Source organism: Sander vitreus, chromosome 13 (assembly GCF_031162955.1).
Source record: "Sander vitreus isolate 19-12246 chromosome 13, sanVit1, whole genome shotgun sequence".
In the NCBI taxonomy this organism is placed as follows: Eukaryota; Metazoa; Chordata; class Actinopteri; order Perciformes; family Percidae; genus Sander; species Sander vitreus.
Window position 1 is genome coordinate 11009141 of NC_135867.1, and position 22840 is coordinate 11031980.

At 39.1% G+C, this 22840-nt stretch overlaps 1 protein-coding gene across 3 annotated transcripts in view; it reads left to right on the top strand.

Moving 5' to 3' along the window:
• The window catches only part of LOC144527456 (rho GTPase-activating protein 26-like), a 107620-nt gene that overhangs the window by 32901 nt on the left and 51879 nt on the right, over nucleotides 1-22840 (top strand). For all 3 annotated transcript variants that reach the window (XM_078265477.1, XM_078265478.1, XM_078265479.1), the window contains exon 2: nucleotides 18693-18788. In XM_078265477.1, coding sequence (XP_078121603.1) covers nucleotides 18693-18788 — 96 coding nt within the window. The remainder of the gene's footprint in view (nucleotides 1-18692; nucleotides 18789-22840) is intronic.

The window sequence follows — 22840 nt, forward strand, 5'->3', positions numbered from 1 at the left end:
CTTTTTATTGACCAATGCAAGCGCAAACCGAAAGATCAGATTGTGTGATTGTTCATAATTGTTAAGTTATCGAGACAGGTGGGGAACTGTTGATATACAGACATTTAAAGATGTGTACCTGGGAAAAACTCCCTGTCCCTTACATAAAGATGGCATTACATATTTTTCGTCAACGCCACACTCAGAATTTTCTGCTTGTATGCTGGGAATTTTAAGTCCATAATTGTTCCAGAAGTGAATGCAATGTACTCAAAAAAATCAGTTAGACTTAGTTAACAGTATACAATAGGGACGCAGGGTACGTTTCAGCTTTAAAGTAACCAGCAGTAAACTATGCCTTTTAGTATAATTGAGCTCACAAGGTCACAGTTAAGCTCTCAGGTAGGGTTGGTGGCAGTGCTTTGCTGGAGGTTTGTGTTGTCGTCTGGAACAGAGGTCAGGTTTGTGTCGGGCATAGGGGAGGAAGTGGACAAAGGCTATTTGGAGACTGGTGCTAATCTGGTTAGTGTGGTTTCCACCCTCTCTTTTCTGTCTCCGAACACCACTATTGCCATACTGGTCTGATGATGTGCCCAACAGTCTACAAGTCCACAGTCAAGACTCAAGTAGTGGAATTGTTTTGGTTCATTATTTGAGAGCACTGCATTCTGAAGAGAGAGTCTTTGGCCAAAGCTGATGGAAAAATGTGTGCGCAAAGTAGCCTCAGCATTGTTGCTTTAGTATGATTGATTCACAACCTCTTGACATATAGATAAAGACTAAATGTTCTTTTTCCAGTGTTTGTGTTGCAATGGCATTTATTTTGTCTTGTACCAGCGATGACCTCAACTGGGACAATTGAGTCTCCCAGGCAGCTCAGAACAACTACAACAGTAGTCAGGTTCACTATATATTTTTGTGGGAATTTTTTGGGGATTTGCTAAACTATACATTTTTGGAAAGATTATTGTATAAGGAGTCAGAAAATCAATGTTTGCATTTTCCAAGATGTCTATGTGGCGGCTATATTGAATTTCTTTAAAATGGCCGCCGTAAAACTTTAATTTGTAATATCTCGGCTTCTGAATAAGCTGGGATATTGATTTTTAACTGCTAAACCCACATTTTTAGGGTCAGGGAATCCAATGGTGCTAGTTAAAAAGCTACAAGACTTTACCACATTAACCCATAGATGCATAAGTGGGTCGAAAATGACCCGGTGTGGTTGTTTTCTTGCAATATCATTGTAGTGAAAAGTTGTTTGCATTTAATATTCCATGTTCCTCAAAAACCATGTTTTTTTTATCATCCCATTGAAATACAGCCACAATATGGGTAAAAAAAAAACTACACATCACAAGCACTTGGTCAGATAACTCGGAGTTCCTTTTATTGAAGAGTTTAAAAGTAGCTAATGTAAAACGTGGATGTTCTGGAAGTATCAACATGCACATTTAGACCACAGTATGATTAAGCAACCTTTTTAATTAGACAGTTTCTATACCAACCTGATCTCACAGAATTCCGTGAAATGAACACGGCTCCTTAACTCAAAATCTGTGACAGTTTCACGGAATCGCCAGAATATGTAAATATGTATCTAAGGTAAAATGAAAATAATACTTACTATACATGTGTTAGATGCTCTGTAAAACAATGTTCTTAAAGGGGTGATACAATGCAAAACCGAGTTTACCTTGTCATAGTTGAATTACGACTGTTTGGTGGGTAAAATAGACATACATAAAACTTCAAAGTTCCATTGACAACTCTTTCCTTTGCAAATCCCACAATTTGAAACTGCTACTGAAAACGGGCGAATCTCAACAAAGCTAAAAGTTGACGTCAACTCCTCAACTCCTACCTTATTTGGCTCTACCTTCTATCTTTGTAACGCCCCAAAATTTACATAGGCCACTGAGTGATCTGAGGTCAGTTAGTCTTCTGAATAGTTCGCGCAGATCTCAGAAATTTTATACATTGTTCGTCTGCTATTCCATTACTAAATTCACTTCTGAGACTTTTTTATGCGAGAAATCAATGATGTAGATCTCAAATATGGGCCGTTTTACTAGCTACAGGGTGAGTTGTGATTCCTTGGTGGAGGTTTTTTATGTCCCAAGGTTAACATTCCAACAACACTAGTTGACTAATGAAAGTGATGAATGTTTTAGTCATGCTGCAGCTGCTGCTCACGTGTGTGTGTGTGTGTGTGTGTGTGTGCGTGTGTGTGCGTGTGTCGTCAGAGCTCCTGAAGTCCGACACGTCTTACCAAATTTGCAATTAGCCATCAATTTTTGTAAATGGCCCATATTTGAGCATTACATAGTTGATTTCTCGCATAAAAAAGTCTTAGAAGTGAATTTAGTAATGAAATAGAAGACGAACAATGTATAACATTGCAGTGTCTGAAATATGAGACCTGCTGTCTCGTCTCCAATGCAGTGTATGTGGTTCGCTCATCCAATCAGAATCTAAATATTCATGAGCATACCATATTTGGAAGAAAAGCTGTCGTTCCAAATAGGGCCATATTCACAGGGTATTCACAGACCCATAGAATAGCACCTGGGCCATTTTCAGCCCAACCAATGTTACATACCGTATTAGGAGACCTTACGGAACAGTGTGAAATACCCTATATAACCATTCTATCACCCCTTTTAAGGGATTACACTTCTGATATAGCAAGTCTGAGGAAGAGCCATCACACTCAGCACCCATTCTAGTAGGTTTGCAATGTGCATGTCTTTATAATCATTCCCACAATAAATATTACATGTTTTAATGAGTGATATAAAAAAATCTTTATTTTTTGAAGAATGGCTGGAATATGAAATGATAACTTTTCATAACAAAGATATTGCAAGAAAACAACCACACAGGTCATTTTTTACCTACTCATGCATCGAAGGTTTAATATGGTAAAGTGTAACTAGCACCATTGGATTCCATGACCCTTACAGTGTGGGTTTAGCAGTAAAAATCAACATTACAGTTTATTCAGAAGTCGAGATATTACAATTTTAAATTTTACGCCGGCCATTTTTTAAACTTCAATATGTCCGCCATATAGACATCTGAGCAAATGCAAACATTGATTTTCTGACTCCTTATACAATAACCTTTCCAAAAATGTATAGTTTAGCAAATCCCCAAAAAATTCCCACAAAGGTTAAAATCTGAATAGAATGAACCTGACTACAAGCCACAACAGAAGGAAAACTACTCTGTCATTCTCTGGCTCTAGTTTCCTTCTCTGTGTCTCTCACCTTGTCTATGAGAGTATGTATGTGTGTATCTTGGTGTGTTTCTAGCATCCTGTGTTCTCTGCACTGTGTAAAGGGAAGGGCACTAATTCTCTTACATTTCCTGTTTTGAAGAGGAAGCCTGGGCTCTGTTTCTCTCATGGTCATCATATCATGGAACCCTATTAGATGACTGGACCACCTGTCATTTTTAGGGCTGCAACAAATATTGTTTTCATTAGAAATTAAGCAATCACTCATTTTCTCAATTATTCGATAATAGTTTGGTCTATCAAATGTCAGAAAATAGGGAAGTTACAATTTCTTAAGTGCCTTTAAACTAGAGTGTGACAGTTTGCTGTAAAAATGAATTACGAGGAACTACTTTCTATGGCTGAATAATATGAATATTATACTTATCAATTAATATCTTGATCCTTATGTTTAGAAAGCCTTAACCGGTCAATTTTTCAGACAAAAATGCTCATGATAATTGAATGTCAAAATTGTGTGCAGGTAATTTTCATGTTTATGGACTAAACAATCACAAGTTAACAAAAAAGGACAAAGTGGCATAGGTAGTGACTGTCTGCACCCTAAAATCACTACACAGTGGATGATGGTGGTTGCTCACCTGAAATGGTTTCCAAAATAAACTGATGATGTATAAATAATCTAATTTTTCTTTCCACGTTTAATCTTCACTTTTCTATTTCTTCTAATGCTTGTTGCAGTATATCTCAACATCACGAATAAAGCTGTAGAGGAAATGCTACTGGGTATGGATACTTGTGGTGTCTGTGTTCTCCTGTGTTTTTCACAAGAATGTTATAAAACTAGCCGAAAACTTGGTGTTTTCCTTCAAATTACGAGGTCCGTTTTAGCCAGAGCAGGGCATTTCTGGTCTAGTGTCCTCCACTCGGATTCCAAGTCAGATTACCCCACATTCCTGCTGTGGATTTTTCCAGCGGCAGCAGGCAGTCCACAGGATGATTTCACCCCACAGACGCTCCTTCAAGTAAAATTAAAAAAAAAAAATAAAAGAGAGAGTAAAACCTCCCCGGTTGTCTCTGTTCGCTGTGTCAGCAACAGGCGTGGCAGTGCCAAACTCTGAGCGGGAGAGAGGTTGGAAGAAGGTTACAGAGAGTAGGTGGAGGGGGGAAGAGTGTGACAGAGCATACAAGTTACTAACAGAAAAATAATGAAAGAAGTAAAGTTAATAGGTGTAGACAGAGGAAGAAATACTGTATGAGAGACTAAAAAAAAAACAGACAGGCAGAAACTGAACTTCCTGCCCCTTGTGGTTGCCCGGCTTCTTTGTGCCTGTTGCTAGGCTACAATAGCTATGTAGCTTGGGACAAGAGGAAGGAGAATGTGAAAGCCTCAATGATGTACAGTGTTTCTCTCTTTTATTTCTAGAGCCACATAATTTCTAAACTATTATAGGCAATCTTACAATTATATAGACAGTAATATGATTTGACCCACAGACACTCTGTTAGCGGTAACGAGCATGTAACTAAATATTTTTTTTCATCAAGTAACACAATTACTGAAATTTAAATGAGTTTGTTACTCGCGTTACTCTCTTTTGTGAAAAATGAACGCTTGCAGACAAGAAGATAGACAGGCCTACTTTAGCTTCTGATCTAACCTCGCAGGACCTTATGGTGGCGCAATGATACACCAATTGAACAATGAACATTACACCACAGCGTGGCCGATAGTGGGGATAGAATGAGCTTTCTCTCCTGGAAGTATGGACATTGTAAAATAACGAAGGAGGCAGTTTATCATTTAGTCTTCTTTACTCTGAACTCCCGATGCAAGTAACAAGTGAGCAGTGACACACACGTTTTGGGTGCTACCGTATATGTCACAGTATATGCGCAGGCACATGTTAACTACCGTATGTATCACAGTATATGCGCAGGCGCATTCTAACTACCGTATATGACAGACATTACTTTTCGCTCGTCGAAATTAAAGACAAAAATGTAGTGGTGGTGAGTTGTCAATTATGTGCAGGTGTAAAGAACCTATCCACATCTAAGAGTAGCAATTCTTAGATGACTGAGACAGTTATTTCGTTTCAAGTATTAAAAGGGACTTTTGTACTACTGCTTGATTTGAAGGCCTGTTGCCCTGTTGATTACACTAAATAGGTCTATTTATTGTGTTTGACTCTTTAGTACTGTTCATATTTACATTTAAAAAGCAGACATAAAAGTAACTTTTGATATACAATAATTGGTAAAGTAATTCAATTACTTTTAAAAGAAGTAACTGGTAACTGTAACTAATTACTAATTTTCAGTAACTTGCCCAGACTGCAAGTTTCATTCATTGTCTTGTTGAAGATATTAAGTGAATGGTCAGATATTTTAAGTTTGTTAAAGCATGACCAATACTGGATTTTGAGGCAGATATGATTCCAGTATTTGGGAGTAGTGCTTAAACAATTGGTTGATTGAACGCTTAGACACAATTTTGATGTACTGTACAATCGATTGAGTTATTTATCAAGCAAAAATGTCATTTGTTGGTTTTGCTAAATGAAAAATTGCTGCTTTTCTCTGTTTTAAATATATAATGTAAATTATGTAAACATTGAATATCTTTGGGGTTTGGACAGTTATTGGGACAAAATAACCAATTTGAAGATGTTGCTATGAACTCTGGGAACAGGGTGACATTTTAGGCAACTAAATAACTAATCACTTAATCAAAAGAATAATCAACAGATTAATTGATGCTGAAAATAATCATTATTTGCAGTCTTACTTAAGAGTAAAAATCTGATAACTATTTGACATAAACAAACATTTTTGATAAGGATATGATATCACATAAATCCATCGCGATATTTGAGGTGATGCCTTGAAAGTAGCATACAGTAGCAATGTAGCATCATTATGATCTGAAAATATTGTTTTATTCTTCCTCCAAGCTCTTTTCTTAATATGCTCTCACCCCTTACTTTACTCTGATGCCTTAAATCCAGCCAGAAACCGTTAACATCTCCTTTTTCTACAGCTGTTTATCAGCTCAGTTCCCTCCATTCCTCACTTAAACTATATGACTTTCTTCCTCTTGCTTCTCCCTGTTTTCCCCCAACTCGTCCTGCCCCCTCTCCACCATCTAACTCTCATTTCATTCTAGTCAGGACTCTGTGTCATTGTTAGGGCTCTTTTTGTTGCCAGGCTTTATTTAGCCATTGTTGAACACTTTGTTGGCCTCTGACCACCATTCAGCCAGTTTCTGATGAGCAAAGTACTATTACAGGGCAAAAAGAAAGCCATTATGCACTAGCACAGATCTCCATTAACTTTATGTCTGTGAGATTTGGAGGAGATGATTTCATCTTGTTTTTCTGTGCTTTTCTTTTTCTTTGCTCCTTCTTTAAATTCCTTCCATTGGATTCTTCCTTGGGATGGGCAGTTTGACACTCATTAAACAGGAATGAAGATGCAAGTGGGGTGTGTGCGTACTGTTTGTGTGTGTGTGTGTGTGTGTGTGTGTGTGTGTGTATTTTTGCTTGTGTGCGTGTGTGTTTGTGTTGTTTTTAAATCGTTTTGCTCCATGAAGGGTCAGACCTAATGTATGGGGGAAAAGTAAAAGGTTCTGACTGTTCTCAGTGACGTTTTACAGTACACACAGTCACACACACTCTCGTACACACAAACACTTGTACCCTCAGTCACTGCACTGACACATTCAGATGTGATGAAAGCCATCTGTTAACATAGACAAAGGGAGTGTTTCCAGTGTGTGTGTGTATGCCGGGTCTTCTTTGTCAACCCTAGTGCTGTGTCATGTGTTGGCCCATGTTTGCTTTTATAAGTGGTTCCAAATGTGGGCCAGTGAGTGCCTCCGTTAGTTCCTCTCTGTGTGTGTGTGTGTGTGTGTGTGTGTGTGTGTGTGTGTGTGTGTGTGTGTGTGTGTGTGTGTTCACTATCATGACTCCCACATGCGAGGGAGTTCCATCACAGCATAGCTGTGTTTATGGTCCACGGAGCTGCTGCTGGCAAACACACAAAGGTTTTCCCAACATTATCCTTGTAACTATAAAAGCAAATGTTTGTAATCTTTTCATCGTCTTGGACATATAAACAAAACGGATTTGTCACCACGTTACACATTTTTTAGGACTTATGAAATTGAAAGTTTTGAGTCTTTAAGTTGTAATATGAAGAACCCAAATCAAGCAATTTGGCTTAATCCAGTTTACTAAAACAAATGACATATATATATATATATATATATATATATATATATATATATATATACATATATATAATATACACACACACACACACACACACACACAATAGATTCATTCCCTGATTTTGAATGTGGGCAAATATTTTAAACCACTGTCAAATGTAAGTATTAAATTGTGGCTTTAATATTACCTTATTTCCTTCTTCATTGCCTTCTGTGGATTAACGTGTGTTAAAAATAAAACTGACAGTGAATGGCTGGCATTTAGTTGGTGGGGGGTCTGTGTGTCAGCCTGTACTTAAACCACCAGCAGGGATATTTATACAAGTGGTGGCAATTAGTGTGTGATTGAGAGGTATGTAGAAACTCTGTAAGTGTGTGTGCACGGATGTGCGTGTGTCTTTTAACATTTTGTCTTTTGAAACGGCTATAGTGGATGTGGTAGAGTACGTTTTGGATTGCCCTGAAGCACGCATTCGTGGGCATCATGCTGCTAATAGGAAGTGGAGCTTTGTGGCCAATAAAACGCTGTTCTGTATCTGAAATCACGTTGAACATCTGATAGATTTCAATACTGTATATACAATACTCTTTAACAAATTTTGCTCTGACAGTGCGGGTGGCCACCAGCTTTTTACTTAATAAATAATGTAAACTCTTATTCATTTGTCAAAATTTGAATAGATTGGAATATAGTGCCATCATCATCATCAGGTTAGAGTATTATTTTTCCATTACTTTGGTTTATGACCAAATGCCTGCAAAACTAACGACATTCCCATCATTCTCAGCTGTACTTTGTATTTATTGCTAATAATTAGCAAATGTTAGTATGTTAACATGCTGAGGTAATATGGTGAACATGGTAAACATTATACCTGCTAAACAACAGCATGCAATTCTTTTTCATTGTGTGCATGTTAGCATGCTGACTTTAGCATTTAGCTCAAAGCACTGCTGTGCACAAAGTATATCCTCACAGTCGCTAGCGTGGCTGTTTCATGTATACAGCTTTCTAGTATGTTAGTAATGTGTAGGGTGACCAGATGTCTCAATTTTTTCAGGATGTCTTGTCAGTCTAGTAATGTGACATACAGTATCAGTATTAAAAAAAAAAATACTAAATCTAATTTAACCCTAGATGGTGTGCATATTAGTGTGCGCGCTCACACGTTAATGTATGTATTTGCATCAAGTATGCATTTGTCTCCTGCGTGTGTGCAGGGATGTTTGTGTGAGTTAGCCACAGCCTGGTGGTTGTCTTGAGCATCTTGGCAGCAGCTAGTCCTGATGACGTATCTACCGGACAGACAGCCAGCTTAGCTGTTGGTAGGTGATGAGATAAAACATGAAACTTTCATAAAAAGAGAAAAACTTTCTCCCCATTTTCTCTGCCAATCTCTCACTCTTTCTTTCGATCTCTGAAGTGACGTTCACTGTTGTATCCAACTCAAACTTACAGTCTTGAAACGGTCTTGGATATGATTTCTCTTGCGCCCTAACAAAAACATTTGAAATTGGACTTTCTTGTTTGTGCCCAGTTGGAATACACACTCGCATGCCATTTTTCAAGTCAACTATAAAATTAACACCATGCCACAATATTTCAATGACTGAAGAGGCTGAATTTGATTCTACTGCGATTAGTAATCCACCTTTACCCTCTAAACATTAACCCGTTTTACACAGCACGCAGGGGCTCCATGACAATGTATTTGATGGTATAGACATAATGTTACTGGACAGCGGTGAGCTTTTTTTCTACTGTTCTCCAGCTGTGCTGCTGGATCATATTTCAGGCGGATGATGGACCTGAAATGTGGATCTGTAACAGGATCTACATTCTTGGCCAGATTTGACCTTAATTACTGTGCTTCACTGTAGGCACAAGAAAAGCGATGAGGCAGTATATGTTGTGCGTCAATGAACACCGACCCAGTCTACTTCCCAAAAAGCTGACTGAACAGAATGGACAGACGAAGGGTGACCTCTGACCTCTGCTTCACCCCCAATCTGCACTCACCATGGCAACGCCTAAAAGAAGCCATCTCCACTTCCTCGCCCTCTCTCTCTCACACTTTCCCTGTTTGGGGTGCTTATTGTGGGCATGCAAGTCGTGTTTCCTCCCCGCTAAGTGTCAAACTGACCTTGTGTTCTCTGTCTAACAGGAATTCCCGGCCATGTACTGTTGGGTCACTTGATGATGTTCACTTACATTGGGCATTCTTTTTTCTTTTTTTTCTTTTTTTTTTTATACTTTTTTTTTATACCTGTTTTATTGTTAAGAAAGGAAAGAGGCTGAGCAGGGATTCCATTAGATTCCAACTCACAAGGTTTCAATTAGATTGTATTTGTTTCAGCATAAAGCTGTCAGGATGCTACAGTGATGATATTCGAGTTCGACAGTATTGACCTTTTCAGTATAAGCTATTGTCTTTCTGTGTATGTCCCTCCCTCTGCCCTTTTCCCTCATACACACTCACGCATGCACGCACGCACGCACGCACGCACGCACGCACGCACACACACACGCAGAAAACAAGAGTATTTAGGGGTGAGGTTGTTGGCTGTCAGATATTTGGGTCAGTTTTTCAGGCCTCTGGCAGCGAAATCCAACCTTCCTTTACTGTACTCTACTGTGTTGTGTCCAACTCAACCTGCTAGTGTTGCAGCACTGCTCTCCTTTGCCACAGCTAGGCTCCACAGTGCAGCGGTTCACTGCATATAAGAGTAGAAATTAGAGTGTGTGAATGTAAACAATGGTAAAAAAAAAAAAACTAAAACTAAACTTAAATTGGCCTATGTGTCGTCTCAACTATTGATATTGGTATCGTCTGTAAAAATATAGTATCGGTGGGGCTATACTGTAAATCCAAATATCTTTTACAGTACGAGAGCAGAGCACTGACAACAATTGAGACAACATAACGTACAATACATAATATAAACATGACATTAAGAATGTATTGACTTTTCCTTTCTTTTTATTTAGTGCAGGTTCAAATAGTCTATTAAAGAGTCAATATTCCACACAAAGGACATAGTGTTTATGCATACAATAAAATATGTTCAGTATTTTTTGGCAGTTAGAAAACTTTATTATAAATTCTTTTACCCACAGCCGGGCTGAATGGAACTCAACTGCCATGAAACCGTGCGAACCAATGTTACATCTATATCCACTCAGCAAAATATTGTACCTCTACTTGCTTGGCTGCTGCGTCATGTAAAGAATTAGATGAGGACACTGAAATCTGAATGTGTGTGTGTGTTTGTCCCACTTGATGAATAGGATTTCTATTCACATGCTTGTGGAACAAAGCTACTGCAGAGTTCAAGCTACTGCTGGATATCCTGTTGATATCACATATATAGGCCCATTCTTTCGACTGTGTATGTGGGTGTGTTTGTGAGTTAATACACATAGCAGCCGTTGTACAGTGCTGCTGCATGGTTGTGGTTAATTACAGATTCCCTTTTGTGTAGCTTACAGTGCTGTGTGTGGATGTGTGTGGTTTTCCTTGTGCTTTTGTGAGCAGGATGCCTCATTCCAGCAGTATCCAAACCCCTGTCCTTCAAATGTCGTTGTTAAGCTGCTTACACACCAACCAGACGGCCGACTGTCGGCAGAAAAGGCAGTCGGACTGATCAGTCGGGTCCCCGAGGTTCAAAAAAATGCCTCAAAACACACTGAGGCGACGCCGACTTGAGCGTACGTTCTGTGCGTGTACGAAACGTAATACGTCTCCATAGCAGCAGGCAGCGCTTCTCTGTATTGTTTCCCAGAAAATGAAAACCGGCAGCTGATAGGACGAACGCGTCACGTGGGTCTTTTTTCTCCAGAAATTCACAGCCAGACTGTCATGGCGGCTTGTTCAGAATACAATCTCATATTGTAGTAAAATAGTTCACCGAAACGTGTTTCTGAAAACATTTTAAGCGAGAAATAGGCCATACAGTTGCTGAATCTGTCTTCATTTCAGATCGACAAAGTTCAGTTTAAAAGATTTTCGTCAGATTTTGAGAGGCGCATCCGCTCGCCATGCTCATCCCGACTGCCCTGTCTCCGACTGAGCATGTCGGGTCGGCCAAAATAAAGGCCGACAGCTCCTCCAACGGACGACGGCACGGAACACACCGAACAGACTCGAGTCACTGACCTCGCCAGACTGTCCAACGGCCGATAATCGGGTTGGTGTGTCAGGGCCCTTAAGCTTGACAGGATTCCCCTCACCAGTATTGATACACGTGACAAGTAAACCAGAAAGGAGTGACCAGATGTAAAAACTAAGAATTAGAAACCACTGTTTTGCATCACGCTGACCACCTTTGGCCCTTTTGTCCTAAATAGCCCTAATTTCTAAGTTCTGGAACATAGCATCATTACTACAGTGAAGTTCAATTGTCTAAACCACTTTATTTGGACGTACAAAAAGTGCATGCACCTGAAATGTCAGTAATAATCTCTCATTGCACGGGGAAGCTGTTTGGCAAGTGTAGTGCATCAAAGTTTAACGAATAAGGTTGTTTACAAGTAATAAGTAGTCATTTTACTCTTCCTTCATTTTCTTTTCCAAATAAGTTTAAATATCACAAGATCTTTTTAGCAATGTTGCCACGTTCTCATTCAGTTTGTTTGTGTATTTGTACATGTCTCCACTGGGCTTTGTCATGAGCTCAGGAGGGAGTGAAAGGGAGAAGAATGGGTGGAATTCTGTCGTACAAGTGTGAAAGAAGAGGACAGAGAGGCGAGTGTCAACAGGGGTCACTTATTTTTAGCGGTCACTGTCCTCAGCTCTCCTTCCTGCCTGGACAAGGACACGCGTACATTGACACACAAACACAGACTCAAACACTAAATAGAAGTGACAGCATGGCATCATTCATGCGTTTTGCATCTGGGAACCCCCAACAATGTGGCTTTTTTTCCCCTTCAACTGCAAATCTGATATTGCATTTTCAAGACGTTGGAATATTTTCCATCCAATGGTTGATTTATCACTTCAACAACAGACCTACGCAGCAATACCAATGATGGAATGCTGCTGGGCAACAAAATGTATAATTCAGCTGTGTCTGGTGGTTCATTTACATGGACTGTGCACATTAATGAATGTATGAATAGGCTAAATGGAACAGAGTTAGACCAAAATCGCTAATGTCAGGGCAGCCCTGGAGCCTAAGGGTTAAGACACTGACCATTAACTTGTGTGTCCTCATTTCCTGTCGTCTCTCTACAAAACTGATTTGGTAATGTAATAACAGGTCTCTTTTAGTCTTTTTAGTAATTTGGACAAACTGATGCAAATGGCAGCTGCAAATAGTGGTAACAAGTCCACACCTCAGAGATTATAAGATATGAATATGTTTTAACTTGAGCTTGAACTCGTGAATCACTGCAATGAAATAACTACAGTACCATAAATGGTAAGGCATCAGTTCTCGCTACATCTGTTCTAAATATACACTTTTTTACACAAAAGCTTGTCTGGACGATGTACTTGTTGTGGCATGTAATTCCTTCTTTATTTTGTAGTAATTCATTTGTGTTGACGAGATCTTACAGAATCATTTTGGCCAACAGTGTGTTTTTGATTTAGAAAAATAGTCTGAGTGAGCCGAGACCCCTCAACTCTGTGAGCCGATATGTGCTTGTGCATGTATGAATTTACAGTATATGTGTGTTTGCATGTGTCTAAATAGGCTGCTTAATTGGGAACATAGCTATGGGGAGTGAATATGACATGCATGATGTATCTGCATACGAGCCAGAAAACATTTATTGCGTTACCTCATCACATCGTTTGCCAAAATGTACAGTGAGACATCCTCCAAGGGCAAGTAAGCTTAACACAAATGCATGCTTGCAAGTTGTTGTTTTTTATCGCAATTTTGAGTGATGCAACCTAAAACTAATTGTTTCCAAAGTAGAAAAAAAGTCATACTTTATTTGTTTAGTTGTCAATTTACTCAGTGTGTCAGCACAAATAGAGTGGACAGTAAAAGTACTTGGGGCATGTAAATACTACATGGACCTTGTCAAATTTGAAAACATATTATTTAATTAGCAACTCTGTCAAGTAACTGACAAACAATAATGCAATCATAATAGTTTCTGTTTTCTCTCATGGTAACTTTTGCAGAATTATTGCAATGCTCTGAACACAAGGAAGGACAAGCCTTTTATATAGTATTGCCCATAGTGTAGAATGTGCTACCTTATGATGTAATGTAACAAGACACCACACATTAATGTAAACCATATCCAGAATGAAGTGCATACATTTTAAAATGACGAGAATAAAAGCAACTTGCATAATTCACACATGCAGATTTTCAGCCTTTAATGTCCACAGAAACATTTATAAATTACCCTTATTCTCATAGGTTACAAATGAGAAAATTTGAAAATCAAAGTGAAGACTAAATGGTCCTTGAGAATCAGGACGGACTATTTAGTTTCAAGCTTCTGAGACAAAGTTAGCTAACTTTAACAAATCACAATTAAACAACCATTTCATTATTTTGTACATCAGAATATTTCAGGGTTTCGTTGAGCTGTTTTGTGAAACTGACACTCTAAAGTCACCATAGAATGCACTAATGCACAATACTGAAGGCAATCCACTTCCCACTTCTCCCAGATCAAACGATCATACCATATGACTCTTTACCTAAATAGAAATTAACTGTAACGTTTAATGACTTCACTTTTAAACGAATTAATGTGAACCTTTTGGATGCTTATTTTACTGGTGCATAAACTGTGGTAAATGCTGTACTTTTGCCCACGTAAAATGTAATGGTCTGACCTAATGTGCCTCTGCCAGTATTTAGTATTGGAGGTTAGGGGATACTTCACCAGGCAAAATCTATTAAAAATGTTTTCATAATGTTTAAATGCTCTGCTTGAGGTATATTTAAATTTATGTCAGTTTAAACAACCTCATACATTTGAGTTTGATGCTAAATTAAAGATATTTGTTTTGATTAAGTTAAAAAACGTGGTCAACTATGACTCAGCTGTTTAACTATGAACTGACAATATCCAGCTCTGTCTTTTTTAGGGGGGTCATGTTGTGCTGGTCTTAATGAGAACAGTTTGTTGCTGTGAATTCACAAAGTTAAAGTCTAGAAACACAATGTAATATGTAAGTATATCTAAGATTTCCAGAGGTGACTTCTGGTCCTGTTTGGTCCTCCATTTTAAGAGGTGATTTTCAGACGTGTGTAACCAGTAATTTAAGTAACATATTTGCAGAAATGGGAAAAGTTCCAAATCAAAAGTGGATTGTAACGTTTTAGCTTTTATTCTCCACAACCAACTGTTCAAAATGTTTTCTGAGCTGAAAAAACAAAAAAAATAAATTAATGAGTTTTTCAGTTAACAGAGGCAGTTTCATTTCAGCTCTGACAATAAACCATGTACTATCAAAACAAACAGGGCATTAATCTCTTTTGTGTTGAGCATGAATTCTGGCTGTTCACGGAAAAAAATCTACCCTAAAATACTTGAGCTTAGTTGAAAAAGCTGATATTGTATTAGTGATGTACTCTGCATTTCATCAACATCAAACACGTTTTGGGGTGAGTCCCTCTGAACCGGAGAACAGGCTTCTCTTTAAATTGACTTTGCACAGACGTTTGAAAGTTGTACAGGAAGAAATTCATAACAGACCAATATCTCCACTCACAGTCAAGCAGCAGTCACCATGTCTGAATATTGAAGACACTGTTAAAGTTCTTTCAAATGTGTGTGTAATTTCAAAATGGGCTTGTAATGGCAATATTTGTTGAACAAATATACAAACCTTTTGTTTGTTTATATTCCATAACTGCATGCAAGTGTTTTAAAAGTGGAGAAGAAGCTCGATCTGGCCGTGTCCGTCTATCCCAAGCTGTATGATATGACAGAAACTATCACAACCAAGACAGAAAAGCCCACTTTTGGGAACAGATCGGCCAGACACTGAATGTTGCTGATGAGTGTTGTGCCTTTTATCACCATACGTACGTCATAGAAACAAAACCACGCGCTTCATCGAAACGAAGCGCTGCCCAGTACCCTGCCAGTGCTTTTCTGCCAGAAAAAAACCCGGGCATATGCCCTGAAACAGAATGTTCAACTGAAACCTACTGCTGTTGGCAGAACAAAATGTAAGAAATAGTCAAATAAAGAAGAAGTGGATGACTGATGCATATCTAACAGTGTACGTGTGTCTGAGACTGTATTTTTTTTAAACGCCCTTCTGCTTTTCTACACTTTGGTCTGTGGCTGGTTTTGATGTTTATGAAAGAGAGCAGGTGGAGTGTGGCAGAGAGTGGAGAAATTAACGACAGGCACGTTTCACTCACAAGGTGCTGAGAGGAATTGTCAATGGTGAGGAGAGGGAGAAGGGGGGAAAAAATAAATAGAAAGCAGAGAAGCAAGAGTGAGAAGGACGGTGTAGTAAGAGAAACAGTTTTGTGTAGCTCGGTGGACACACAGCATGACATCAGTCACACTGAGGCCACCCAGGTTAGTGAAAAATGTGTGATGGCACTTCAATAGCATCACATCTGAAAAGTTTGATGCTGTTAGTATTGTGTTGTTATACTGTGTTATTCCTGTTGTCAGGGCAACACATGCAACAGGTCTCATTCGCTAATATAACTATACAAGGTGGCTGATTTTGATAATGAAGCAATATATCAACCAAAATCTGTATATAACTACTAAGTAAAACTACGAAGTTATAACTAACCCAAGACTAAAAGGTGTGTGTTTAATACTTAAAGGATTTGGGGTTATCACTTTAACGTTGCACCTGTGCTTTAGAAACATGCAAAATAATGATTCCCTTCTCCTTAATTTTTTTTTCCTGCAACAAAACAATAACTTACAATGAATTATTAACAAGTATGGCACAGTAATACCCTAAAATGTCTGCAGAGCTTTTCCTGGGTTGTTGAGTCACTCCTAGTATCTCACAGATGACTTTGCCAGGTGCAGACATTTCTGACTTTCAGAGCTGTGGATGGACACAGCAGCTTCAAAGAGTAGGCTGTACTCTGCTTCTAAAACCGAAACGCCATGCTGTCTGAAACCTGAAGACATTTTCATTTGCTCGACAGTGGGTAACCACACCACAAGTGAGCGTAAAAGAATGTTTCATTTTATTGAAAGTGTCACACAGCCTAAGACTACTATTGTGGTGTGAAATGTGACAGTGTACAATGTATTGGAGAACTACTGGAAGTAAGAAACTAAAGTATTTATTTACTGGACACTGGCACTATAAAAAGTTTGGAGTGTGGTTACAGTTTGGTCATACTTTAGTTATTTTGACGCTACGGAGCTGCTGCGACTGTGTGTTTTACTGAGTCTATCCCAAGAGAGACTCTGTGTGTGTGTGTTTGTGTGTGCGTGCGCATTCGTTTCTGGCAGCACATGCAGGAGCTCCTTGGTCTGTGTTTCATTTCGTCAATTGGCAAGCTGTAGCAGATCTTTCCAAATGCGCACAGACACACACACACGCACACATGCGCACGCACACACACACACACACACACTCTGCATGGTTTGGTATTTACATGAACATGGTCAATTACACTCTGTCTGTCTTCTCTGTCTACACTCACTGTCCTTTCCCTGACTCCTATCTGTCTTTCCATGAGACTCTTGATCTATGCTCTCTCTTCTTTCCCTGTTTTCTCTGCATCCTTGTCTTCATTTAAAGTTCTATCAGTAGTTTACAAGACTCCTCTGCAATACACATTTGCTTGTGTATGTATGTTTTGCATAGTTTCTGTCCTCTCTCTGGAAAAGTGGGAGATCCCTGCTGGGATTGTCCACGTCATATGGTTACTTATTTTTTCTTCTTCCTTTGACCATGAAAGTAAAGGAATAATTAGCCAAAGCGTCAATAAAGATGGTCATGATTTAAAAATTCCTGTAACACAGCATACCTGTTGATTCTCAATACATGCAGTTTCTAAGAAAAGTTATGAGAAGTGTCTCTTTCACTCCGATTCTGTATATGTGGCTGACCTCGGCCAGTCTGCCAACAGGGAATATTGATGTGAAGGTGACCCGGCCTTGAGTTTAAATGGACGAGAAGCCAAACTCGCTGTAAGTGTCTGTCTCCTAGGAGCTCTTAGCTCCTCAAGTATTATTTGTAAGGCATCCATTTGTCCAAGGCTTTTCATCGCCTCATTTGACTAATGTAGGTGAAGTTAAATGGAACTTTTTGCACTTCTCAGCACATACATACCCATGCACAGACAGACACAAAAACCTCCATCCATTCAAATGTAGGAGCTGTCAACCTTCATCACACACATTACTAACACCACTGGGGATCCACTTACAGTATCTGCCCGTCTGCATATAGCCCCTTTCCACTCACTCTCACTTTCAGTAACAGTATAATAAAAAAAAAAGTCTAATCAGGTCAAGAGAGTGATACTCTTTTCTATTGGTTTATTACATGTTTTAAGAAATGTTTGTTTAGTTTATTAGATTATAATATCGTGGACAGTCTCCCTTAACTGTACAGTAAAAGGAGCATCTTTAGCCTCTACGGCTAATTTCCAGCTGTAGTCCCAAAATCCTAATATACAATGGTTAACATAGTAACATGAGTTACATTACATCTATAATGATAGCAAGCCTACGCAACAAAACATAGAAGTGGCATACAAACAAGCAAGCACAAACAAGCAAGCACAGATGATGGCAAAGGCATTAAAGCAGTCCATGCAGTAAAGACAATACAAAGGAGACAAGAGAAAGGAGAAAAGTCACAGAGGCCACATTGAAAGCACATACAAGACATAACACGGAGGCAGGCAGCAGAGATGGAGCGGCAGCAACAATGACTATGTCACATCAAACACACATCACATCTGACAGATTAATGTGTGCAGTAATAGTTAACGGACAGCCGTGTTTTAAGGTGTGTTGTAAAGGTGAAATGTGTATTTATATCTTTGATAGTAGTGGGCAATGAATTCCAGTTTTGTATTGCCGTAACAGAAAATGATAATTGGCCAAATGTGCTTTTCCTGAATGGAATTAGAAGGTCACCTCGTGTGGTGCTTCTGGTGATCTGACTGCTGTTGTGACGTTGGGTTATGAAAGAATACAAAGCTTCACATGAAATATGGCTTTTACTAATAAAGCATGCTGTCTCTATCACTGGTAAAATAAACATCAGTAAACCTTTTTTTTTTTTCTTTCTCTTTTCTTCATTCTCTCAGGTCTGTCAACAGCCAAGAGGAAATTTGCTGACTCTCTCAACGAATTTAAATTCCAGTGTATTGGAGACGCAGAGACAGATGATGAGATATGCATAGGTGAGCTTCCTGTTATGAAATCCAATATATTCCCTCTACCAGCAGAAAAACACCTGTAAATATATGGTAGACAGTGCTCTGTCATTAATTAGTGCTGTAATAGAACAGTCACATCAGCGCTGATTTAAAGGCCAGCTTGGTTTTCAATGCTATTATATGAGAAGCCGTAACAATCAGTCTCAAAGTTCCTCTGCCCTGAATCTGTTTATTATTCCCTTTTAGTATCAAAGCTTATTCTTTTATGAATACTGTCAAGCGGAATTGATTGGCAAATTTTGAACAAAAACATCATAAGAAAAACTATGTCTGTTTAACTGCAGGGCCATTCCCATACTTTCGTGCCTAAAGAAAAAAAAAAAATTCACATTTAAAACCTTTGCCGCAACTAATGAACAGTCAAACAAACTAAACAAAGTGGGATTCATTGTACATTATTTGAATGTTGGACCTTTTGGTGATGTTTTATTATCTTTAGTGGCCACCATTCATTTTTCTTTTATCTAAATGGTTTTATTTCATTCCATGATGGACTATTTAAAGCACAATATAATATATCATATAAAGTATATTATTGCCTGGAAACAATCTTTTCTCTGGATTTGGGCAAAATACAGAAGGTGAAGTCAGTCAAATGGTGCAAAAGGTAATAATACCAATACGTAATCCTCACTCTTCACCTTCATTTGTCTTTTGTCATTATGTGATGTGCTGACAATCAATATGTTGATTTTTTTCAGTGGCATCCGGCACATCTGTTGTACAGATAACGTGAACATGAAATCTACAGTCCGGTTTACAGACAATTCTACTCATTCTCCACAATAAATGCTTAATTTACATAAGACATACAGTCATGATTACAATTTCAATGTTGCCTTATCCTCTATAATAAAAACATGGTAGTAAATACCTTACTTGAAGTGACATGTTCCCTAGCTCTTGCTTAAAGGGTAACTACCATTTTTTTTTTTCAACCTGGACCCTATTTTCCTATGTTTTTGTGTCTAAGTGACTGATGGGAACAACAACCTTTGATATTGGTCCAGTATTAAGCAAGATCGCTGCAGTCGGCAGTGGGGAAACAAGCTACAATGTTAGTTAATAGAGCAATTTCCCAGCTTTTATTTACCTTCACAAAAGTGCTCGTTTTGCCACCGACAGGCTCAGATTAATATTCTAAGAGTCTGACAACATTATAGAAAGGATTTCTAAGGAGGTCGACCTTTTTGTTAAAGAGTAAGATGTTTTTTTTAAACATAAAAACATCCGCAAAATTGCGTTTGCTAAACCCACCAGACTCCATTTAAATAAACAGTAATTTTAGCATCGTAAAATACACTTCATTTAAAGTTGTCAGAAACAAAATAAAACTATGAAAATCCGTTTTGTGTCGTCTTTCCACTTTTCCAACCATCACAACTCTGAAATTAACACATAGTTTATCGATTTACATGTGAAAATATGTTGGCTCAATGGAGTCTGGTGGGTTTAGCGCTAGCGACTTCAGAGCTGTTTCTGGTTAAACAGAAAGGTCTCAAAGAGGTTTTAAAGGTCTATCTCTGAAGGGATCCTTTCCATAATGTTGTTAGACACTTAGATATTAATCTGAGCCTGTCAGTGCAGTGGTGAATGCAGAACGTGACAGATGGGTGGGCCTGGATTAAGTCGAGGTGGGCCTAAATCTAGGGTGTCCCGAAATCACAGCAGTTGTCCCGAATCAAGGAAATATGAGGCTTTCTTTAAAAAAAGAAGCTGTTGTAGTTGTGAGAAACTTTCAATCTGCCAGATCCCAGTGTGCTGGGACAGTAAAACACAAGCTCCTTACACTGTGGCCGTTTTCGAAATCGCCCACTGCATACTGCAGACAACTGCGGTATGCAGTATCTAGTCTACTGAATATTATTCGAATATAAAAAAACAAACAAATGAAATTTGAATGGTCTTATAGAGGACATAGGCGCCGATACGGAAAATACTGAGCACCCACGTGTGCCAGACTGCCAGTAGGCTACATTCATTTAAAATTAAACATTGCAGTTGCAAGTGGAGCGTGTGTCAGTTAAACTTCTCATCTCCAATCCTATCTGTATTTGTGAGAAGTGGTGCTGTCCTGAGTTGAAAGATAGCCTACTTTACGGCTTTATTATCGAGTTAATAGGCGTGTGTGTTCGTGTCGGCTGCTGTCCATTTCCTAAGGTTCTGAAATGCAAACATTTTTTGACTACTTTTTTTTTTTTTTAAAGGGCCGGTGCCCGTGAGCACCCACGGACGACATCATAAATCGGTGCCTATGATAGAGGAAGACTGACCGCTCGAATATACATATTATAATTTATTTACAAGACTGTAAAAGGGAGACGGGTATCTCTCTGCCCTGTCAAACGCTGCTCTCCCTCTCCTCTGCCTGCTCCGTGGCCGGTGTGTGAGTGACAGCCCGGTCAGCGAGCTTGTTACGTTACGCCCGCAATCTCTTGTGGAGCATTATAACTTCGAAAAACCACAGGTTCCAGTTAATCTTATAGTGGATATGTGTGTTGTGTTATTTAAACAAATGATTGGGGAAATAAACGCCTCTTGTCCGCAAGTCCCCTGATAGAGCTCCAGCCAGCTCACAGCCGGTCTGTGAAGGTGGACAGGCCGGGCGGCAAGCCAGCGACCCCAGCAGGCACTGGCCGGCTGTCACGTCAGACTGTGGAGCTTCTGAACTCCGACACAGTCGGACCAAATTTGCAATTAGCCAACAATATTCGTAAAACGGACCATATTTGAGCTCTACATAGTTGATTTCTCGCATAAAAAGTCTCAGAAGTGAATTTAGTAATGAAATAGCAGACACACAATGTATAAAGTTTCCAGTTGTTGGCCACAATAGCAATCCATGGTTGTTGTGATTGTTGCAGCGCTTTGCACACCAACACGCTTAACTTTGAATTTCTGATTGGGCGGGCCAACTGTCAATGTGGGCGGGCCCAGGCCTGTCCAGGCCCTCCCACAGCTCCGCGCCTGTGTCAGTGGCAAAACGAGCACTTTTGTGAAGGTAAATACAAGCTGCACAATTGCCCTATTAACTTACATTGTAGCTTGTTTCGTCACTGCCGACTGCAGCAATCTTGCTTAATACTGGACCAATGTAAAAGATTGTTGTTCCCATCAGTCACTTAGAAGGTGACCAAAAACATAGGTCCAGGTTGAAAAAAATGGTAGTACCCTTTAAGCCTGTTATACAAAATCATGTTTTTTTTTTGTTTTTTTTTCTAAATGTTGCTCTTGTCTGATTAACTACTTCCCCCTCTCCAACCAGTGTTATAAACTTCATGCTGACACACATACATGAGCATATTAGGTAAAATTGGTCTAATAGTGGTCTATAGTACATGAGCATAATATTGGACTCAGCCAGGCCTTGCATTGCTCTTTCTGTCACTGTCCAAGCAGCCTGCTGTGAAACATGCAGCAGTCACCACACCCTCTTATGCTGCCTGGCTCTGTCTGTGCAGGCTGCAGCTTCTCACTGGCCTGACCCACCCACTACTGTTGTTTAACTAACCCGAGCTAGCTTTCCTGAACAGCTTGTGTTCAACTGGGCTTCACCACGGCACTGTTGTTTTTAGGATATTCAGAGTCATACTCATAATCAATCAATCAAAACCCGTTTCATCTCTCTGATACAGATACAGATTTCACTCCCAATTGATCTATATTTAATGAAATTACTTAATATAAATTAGTATCACATTTTTACTGTCCCATGTGATTGATGAAGAATGTGTGATTGAGCCTACTGAAATGTCTCACTGCATTTTATGAGCTTTATTTGAGGATGGCACTGTTTTTCAATGCATTCCTCGCATAGTCCGGAACTTCTGCTCCCTTTTAGTTGGATCTAACTTCCAAGAAACAAATCCTGTTACTTGAAGTCTGATGTTATAAAGCAGAGTAACTAAGTGTAAGGAATACACTTGGGCTCCATTGTCTACGTGCATGCATGTGTGATTCGAACATGCCAGTGCACATGCTCAGTATGTATGTGCACTCACTGCGTGTGAGGAACT